This window comes from Mandrillus leucophaeus, unplaced genomic scaffold (assembly GCF_000951045.1).
Source record: "Mandrillus leucophaeus isolate KB7577 unplaced genomic scaffold, Mleu.le_1.0 Scaffold22, whole genome shotgun sequence".
Taxonomy (NCBI): Eukaryota; Metazoa; Chordata; class Mammalia; order Primates; family Cercopithecidae; genus Mandrillus; species Mandrillus leucophaeus.
This window is the reverse complement of record NW_012102254.1, coordinates 58976-67182: the sequence shown is the minus strand read 5'-3', so window position 1 is coordinate 67182 and position 8207 is coordinate 58976. Positions and strand designations below refer to the sequence as shown.

Sequence of the window (8207 nt, the reverse complement as noted above, 5' to 3'; positions counted from 1 at the left end):
ATCTCCGCTCACTGCAGCCTCAGCCTTCCAGGTTCAAGTGATTCTCCTGCCTCAGCCTTCCGAGTAGCTGGGATTACAGGCGTGTGCCACCACACCCGGCTAATTTTTGTATTTTTAGTAGAAATGGGTTTTCACCATGTTAGCCAGGCTGGTCTCGAACGCCTGACCTTAGGTTATCCACCCGCCTTGGATTCCCAAAGTGCTGGGATTACATGTGTGAGCCACCATGTGGCTACCATGTGAGCCACCATGTAGTCTCCTGGCTAATTAAGAAATTTTTTTTTTGTAGAGATAGGGTATCACTATGTTGCCCAGGCTTGTCTCAAACATGTGGCTTTAAGCGATCCTCCCACCTTGGCCTCTGAAAGTGCTGAGATTATAGGCTTGAGCCACTGTATCCCACTGATTTTTGAATAATTATGTTCTACTCATTCAATATGTGAATGTCTTGAGTGTTCATAATTTAACTTTGCTTTTACAAAGTATCATGGCTTTAAATTATGTATGATAAAAATCGTTAGGGAAAATCTAATATTCAGTGTTTGATTATGATTTGTGTCATTAGTGTAAATGCCATATTTTTGCAGATTCTTAATGCTTTTCGGACTCCTGATGGCATGCCTGTAAAGAACTTGCAGTTGAAGGAGTATAACACAGGTGAGTTTCTTAACTTGCATGTGGCCTTGGGTTAGGAGGAGTCAAGTCTCTGTCAGATCTCTGCATCATGTGCTACTTAAAATTTGTTTTAAGAAACAAATTTCTTAAAACAATTAAAATTTCCAGAAGCCTCCCGTTGGTGCCTCCAAATAACAACCAGCTTTAATCTTAGCTGTGGTTCTTTGTGGATGTTTGTCCACGCATGGGTGATGAGGATGCATGTTCCAGTTCTTCTGAATGCCTGTGATATATAAAGAGAGTGTCGCAGCAATTGCCCTGAATATATTTTATATAATTATTTAACTTGCTATGGATGTTCTTCATGGTGGTGGAATGTTTATGTTTGAGCCTAGTAGGATTTAGTAAGCTTGCTGTATGTAAAACTTTACATTCATTGCTTCAGAGTAAAATTTATAACTTCCTAGAGAAATTGTACAAATTAGTGATTTCTTTAATTTTCAGTTTTGCTTTGAGAGTGGAGTCCTGTTACAGTTATTTTGTTGAAATCCATGAATAGATCCGGAAGAGCTTTCCCTTTGACATCTGTTCTGTGGTCTGAATGGTGGATTAAACTTTTCAGAATATCCTCCTAGTCGTATTTCACAGCACCAATTTCAGTCATTTCCTTTACATCTTACTACAGTGAAAGTAGGCAAAGGTGAAATGCCAAGAACTCAAGGTTTTTGACCAATATTTTTAGAACTATGTATAATAGTAAGTGGTTTAAAAATAAAGGTAATCTTTAGGTGACCTATTTTGCAGAATTTTAAATGGAAGAGAATAGAGCATGAGTCTTCACAGAACTTAGAATTTCAGTAATTTAGTTAAAGACATCTTCAAGTAAGAACATGTCATATTTTGAGGATATAATTTACTATTAGCAGTTTATCATGGGATAAAAATTTTGCATTAACTAGATAACTTCTTCAGAATGCTTCTGCAGAGGAAAATTGTCCACAAAATAAATTTTGGTGTTTGAAAGAATACGGTATTAAGTCCAGAAATAATTTGTTCTGTAATTTGAGAACAAGCTCAGGAAGTGTTATTTCTCAGAGAGCCAATTATTTTTTTGTTTTAAAAACATGAACCCTGAATTTGTGGAAACATGACTAAGAGTAGATATATTGTTCTTCTTGGTATCTCACTTTTGTTGGTTATATTTATTTTTTGCATATGCCTCATACATGCTTTCTTTGGGAACTCAAAGTAGAATTTACAGGCTGGAGATGCTTTTTAACTCTCAGGATGATAACCTCAGTCTGGTTTCATGAACTGTGCTTTCATTAAGTATTGATATGTTTGGAAAGAAGATGTCTTAATATTTAAATAGCCGTTCAAACTCCAGTTTCTTTAGTATTCGTTGACTTTCTAATTGTCAAATTTGTCAGCACAGTAAAAATTGTATTAACATATAGGGTCTAGAGAGGAAGTTCTTAAATTTGCTGATTGTGGTAGCTATTAGAATTGGCAGACTGAAGACATTGGTACACATGGGAAATCATTCAAGACAGTGCTTGAAAATAAAATGAGAAACACCTTTCAGCAAATGCAGTCTTGGCATTCTATTAAGTTGTGTTTTTTGTTTGTTTTCGTTTTTTAGTGAAATGATTGGATTACCAGTTTCATATTATCTGTATTACATCTCTATGTGACAAATAGGATGAACTTTTGACAATATCAGCCAGATCATGTTACTCCCATGTCTAAAACTCTCTTAGGGCATTCATCTTCACTTGGAAGAAATTCCCAACTTCTTGTTTTGTCTTACAAACCCATGCATGAGCTGACCCTTGGCAGTCTGATCTCATTCAGTACTACTCTCCACCTACTCTATTTTACTGTAGCCACACTGAGCTTTTCTCTTGTCTTTGACCCATACAAACTTCTTTCTGTGTCAGGGTCTTTGCACTGCTCTTGCCTCTGATCTTTACTTGTCTTCTGGGGTCTAGTTCTTGGCTTCAGTTTCACCTCTCTGAGGCCTTGTGTCACCCACAAATCTGAAATCATCTGGTAGTTGTTTTCCATCATATCCTTGTTTGGATCTATCACTGATATTTTTCTCAGTGGATCTATCACTGATTGGATATTTCTATCACTGGTATTTTTCAGTTGGGTCTATCACTGATCTATCACTGGTCACTGATTGGATTGAATCTGTCAGTGGTATTGGATCTATCACTGATACTTTTCTCAGTGGTTTTGTGTATCTTATTTCTCTCACTAGAGAGGAATGTCAGCAGGAGCCTTATTCCTTCTTGTTTCCACCAGTGACTGACATTCAGTAGGTTCTCTATATGCATGGAATAGATTATTATTTATGATGTTTGTGAAGAGCAGCTGTGATTTCCCCTCAGGTGAGGAGCATTAAAGGGTAGTGTATGTTTCACAGCAGTGCAGCTTAGGTCTTACATATCTGCTAAAGAATATGTCTTGGAACAATCAGATGTTCTGAGAACTATAGTGTTTACTGTTAAAAGATCATATGTGGTAGTCAGGCATGGTGTTGCACACCTGTAGTCCTAACTACTTGGGAGTCTGAGATGGGAGAATTGCTTGAGCCTAGGAGTTTGAGGTCAGCCTGGACAACATAGCAAGACCTTGTCTCTTAAAAAGAAAAAGAAAAAAAAATGTGAATCTTAGTAGTAACAGTGACTTAAATTTTTTTTTATAAGAGAAAGAGTCTTACTCTGTTGCCCAGGTTGGAGTGCGTTGGTACAATCATAGCTTACTGTAACCTCAAACCCCTGGGCTCAAGTGATCCTTCTGTCTCAACCTCCAGAGTAGTTAGGACTACAGGTGTGCACCATGCCAGGCTAATTTTTAAACTTTTTGTAGAGGCGCAGTCTCACTATGTTGCCCAGGCTGGTCTCGAACTCCTGGGTTCAAGTGATTCTCCTGCCTCATCTTCCCAAAGTGCTGGGATTACAGATGTGAACCAGTATGTCCACCCAAAAAGGTGACTTTCATAGGTGAAAACTGGCAGTCAATATTTTAGGCTGAGTGATGACCTGCAGAGACCATGCAGGATGGATATTGCTCATAAGAGGGGAATTGTGGAGTACAGTCTGTCCTTTTAGTTGATGTAATGGAGGGCTGATCTATAACACGGGAGAGAAGATTAATGCCTCTTCATTGACTCTAGTAATGTATTAGTGTGATTTTTGTCTCCTCTAGAGCTGTATAAGTACAGGGTCACAATTTTATATAGAAACTGTGAGGTTAAATGAGCTTATGAATTTTTCAAGTTATAGAAATGTAATTTACGTAGATCATATAGGAATTATATCTTCCAGGGGAATGTGTACTGAGACATAATATGCTGCAAAATTATTAATATTGTCACTAAGAGGAGTAAATAAAGACTAAAGCGACTCATTATGGTGTAGGCCAGGACTTGCCTCAAAATGACTTTGTTGAAGTTTACCAAAAAACTTGACATTTATGGGATTTTGGAATTGTAGAGAAGAGATTTTGGACCCATATGTGTTCTGTATATTTGAATTTTTCTTTTGCCATTTACAAATACATTATAACCCCATGAACTGTAAATTATCTTGAGTTACATGATTATTTCTGGAAAAAGTACCAGAAGTAAAATGTCTTTTGGTGACTAGACAAACTTTAGTATATGTATAAAATGAATACTGCTCAGCAATAAAGAAGAAACTACTGATGCACCCAACAACATGGATGAATCTCAATGGCAATATGCTGAGTGAAAGAAACTAGACTCATAAGGATATATACACTGCCATAAGGAGGAATGAAATACTGATGTATGCTACAACTTGGATGAACCTTGAAAACATGAAAGAAGCCAGACACAAAAGACCAAATATTGTACAATTCAGTTTATATGAAATATCTAGAGTAGGCACACCCATAGAGAGAGAAAGCAGATTGGTGGTTGCCAGGGGCTGGGGGAATGGGGAATGCCTCCCTAATGGTTATAGTACTTCTTTTGGGCTGATAAAAGTGTTCTGGAACTAGGTAGTAGTGATGGTTGCACAACATTGTGAATGTACTTAATGCTTCTGAATTGTACACTTTAAAACGGTGCATTTTATTTGATGTGTATTTGCTTACAATTTTTTTTTTTTTTTTTTGAGATAGAATCTTGCTCCCGTCACGCAGGCTGGAGTGCAGTGGCACAACCTCGGCTCACTGCAACCTCCACCTCCCGGGTTCAAGCGATTCTCCTTCCTCAGCCTCCCAAGTAGCTGGGATTACAGGTGTGTGCCACCACACCTGGCTAATTTTTCGTATTTTTAGTAGAGATGGGGTTTCGTCTTGTTGGCCAGGCTGGTCTTAAACTCCCGACCTCAGATGATCCACCTGCCTGGGCCTCCCAAAGAGCTAGCATTACAGGTGTGAGCCACTGCGCCCAGTCAGCTTACAGTTTTTTTAAAAAGACCACATACTAGATGTGTATGTGTGATTTCACTTATGTGACATTCTGAAAAAGGCAAAATTTTAGGGATTGGAAATAGTGGTGGCCAGGGTATTGGGGGAGGAGTTAACTATGAAGTGGAAGCATGAGGGAATTTTTGGGCATAATGTAATTGTTTTATATCTTGATTGTGGTAATGATGTATCAATATTAAATTCACTGAGTTGATAACTACTGTGGTTATGTTAGAGAATATCTTTTTTCTTTTCTTTTTTTCTTTTTTTTTAAACGGAGTCTCATTTTGTCACTCAGTCTGGAGCGTAATGGTGTGATCTCGGCTTCCTGCAACCTCTCCCTCCTGGGTTTAAGCAATTTTCCCTGCCTTAACCTCTGGAGTAGCTGCGATTACAGGCACCTGCCCCCACTCCTAGCTAATTTTTCTAGTTTTTAGTAGGGAGGGGTTGCACCATGTTTAACAGGCTGATCTTGAACTCCTGACCTCAAGTGATCTGCCCGCCTCGGCCTCCGAAAGTGCTAGAATTACAGACGTGAGCCACCATGCCCAGCTGAGAGCATCTTCATTCTTAGAAAATACATAGTGAAGTTTTTAGAAATAAAGTACTGTGATGTATGCAACTTTCTCTCATGGTTTTGAAAAAAATACTTGCTATAAATGGAGAAGGGAGGAAGAGAGTAATGATAAAGTAGATGGATCACAATGTTATTAATAGTTGAATCTGGGGCCAGATGCAATGGGTCACGCCTGTAATCCCAACATTTTGGGAGGCCAAGGTGGGCAGATCACCTGAGATCAGGAGTTTGAGACCAGCCTGGACAGCTTGGTGAACGAAACCTGTGTACTGAAAATACAAGAATTAGCCGGGCGCAGTGGCGGGTGCCTGTAATCCCAGCTACTCGGGAGGCTAAGGCGGGAGAATCACTTGAACTCGGGTGGCGGAGGTTGCAGTGAGCCAGGATCATGCCATTGCACTCTAGCCTGGGCGACAGAGCAAGAATCCATCTTAAAAAAAAATAATAATAAAAAAAATAAGGTTGAACCTGGGTAAAGCATATATGAATCTTTTTCCTGTACTATTATTATTGCAATTTTTTTTGTAAATTGGAAATTATTTCCAATAAAAAGTTGAAAAACTGACAAAGCTGATTTATTTTATTTTTTATTTTTTTTGAGACGAAGTCTTGCACTGTCACCTGGGCTGGAGTACAGTGGAGCGATCTTGGTTCACTGCAACCTCCGCCTCCCGGATTCAAGCGATTCTTCTGCCTCAGCCAATCCAGTAGCTGGGATTGTAGGCGCCTGCCAACATGCCCGGCTAATTTTTTGTATGTTTTAGTAGAGACGGGATTTCACCATGTTGGCCAGCCTGGTCTCAAACTGACCTCATGATTAGCCTGCCTCAGCCTCCCACAGTGCTGGGATTACAGGCATGAGCCACTGCGTCTGGCCTATATTTTATTTTTAAATGATCAGCAGAAACCTTGTAAGCTGAAGACTACAATGAACAGCTTCTATCAACAAGTAAACTATAGAGCAGTTGTTCTCAGAGTGGATCCTGGACCATCGTCATCTCTATACCACCTGGGAACTTGTTGGAAATCCAAGTTCTTAAGCGCCATCCTAAACCTACTGAATCAGAAACTCTGGGATGGTGCCCAGTAGTCTGTGCTTTTAAGAAGTCCTCCTGATAATTTTAATGTACCCTGAGGACCACTGGCAGTAAACTGTTTAGATTCTTTATTCTTGAACTTTTGCATAGTTTAAAAGTGACTTAATTAGCAAGTGGACCTTCTGTAAGTAGACAAAGTTAATGCTTATGTGCTTATGTGCTTTAGGAGCCAATGCTGATCACATGCCTTGCCTACCTAATATCAGTTCTGCTCTGCATAGCAGGAGGAGCTATAGTAGTGTTGGTACTATCTTATGACTTCAGTTATATGTAACTAAGGACATATAACTTAGTTGTTTTTTCTGTTTATATATAGTACACTTCCTCCAGAAATCTTGGAATGGTTGTAGGTCTTCTCGTTCACACAGTGTTTCTGTGACATATTAATGCAGGCAGAATTGCTTTTGATTTTTAGGTTTATTTGCATACTACATAGTATATAAGCTTGCTGTGATATTTTTCCAAAGGGATTTAATATCATTTAAGCAAAAATGATATAGCTTCTGGATTATGTTTCCTAATAAGGCTCAAACATAGAAAGAAATTATAGTAACTGAAGTGCTACAGAATTACTTTAGTACTGGTTTATTAATTAATGTCACAAAGTTACAGGATTACCAAGGTGGTGTTAGTAGGAAGAAGCAGTATCTTGCTTTAGTCTATCAGTGTTCTTGTGGTGAATGGGCAGTTCCTGCATTCTTGAAAAGGAAAATTCTTCTTGGGAAGTGGGTGTTTGCAATGACTAGGTCAGTCACTTGGTCTGCTGCCTGGCATTTTGGGTCTACTGAAAGTGACATTGTAGCAAAGGCCCTATACCTTCTGCATTTCTTTCTTTTCTTTTTTTCTTTTCTTTTTTTTTTTTTTTTTAGGTAGAGACAAGGTCTTGCTTTGTTGCCCAGGCTGCCCTTGACCTCCTGTCAAGCAGTCCTGTCACCTTAGCTTCCTGAGTAGCTGGGACTACAGGCGTGTGCCACCATGAGTGGTTAATGTAAATTTTTTGTTTGTTTTTTGAGACAGTTTCACTCTTGTTGCCCAGGTTGGAGTGCAGTGGCATGATCTCGGCTCACTATAGCCTCTGCGTCCTGGGTTCAAGCGATTCTCCTGCCTCATCCTCCCAAGTAGCTGGGATTACAGGCTCCTGCCACCATGCCCAGCTAATTTTTTGTATTTTTGTAGTAGAGATGGGGTTTCATCATGTTGACCAGGCTGGTCTCGAACTCCCGAGCTCAGGAGATCCACCTGCCTTGGCCTCCCAAAGTGCTGGGATTACAGATGTGAGCCACCATGTCTGGCCTATTTTTTAATTTTTTTGAGACAGAGTCTCCCTCAGTCACCCAGGCTGGAGTGCAGTGGTGCAATCTCAGTTCACTGCAACCTCCGACTCCTGAGTTCAATTCTCCTGCCTCAGCTTCCCTGGTAGCTGGGATTACAGGCGCCCACCACTACGCCCAGCTAATTTTTTTTTTTTTTTT

At 39.6% G+C, this 8207-nt stretch overlaps 1 protein-coding gene across 1 annotated transcript in view; it reads left to right on the top strand.

Annotated features, from left to right (window-relative positions):
- The window catches only part of LOC105540470 (RNA-binding protein 6-like), a gene marked incomplete at its 3' end in the record, with an annotated part of 110930 nt that overhangs the window by 47915 nt on the left and 54808 nt on the right, over positions 1-8207 (top strand). The window contains exon 5 of the mRNA XM_011981134.1: positions 588-657. Within this exon, the coding sequence (XP_011836524.1) occupies positions 588-657 (70 nt within the window). The remainder of the gene's footprint in view (positions 1-587; positions 658-8207) is intronic.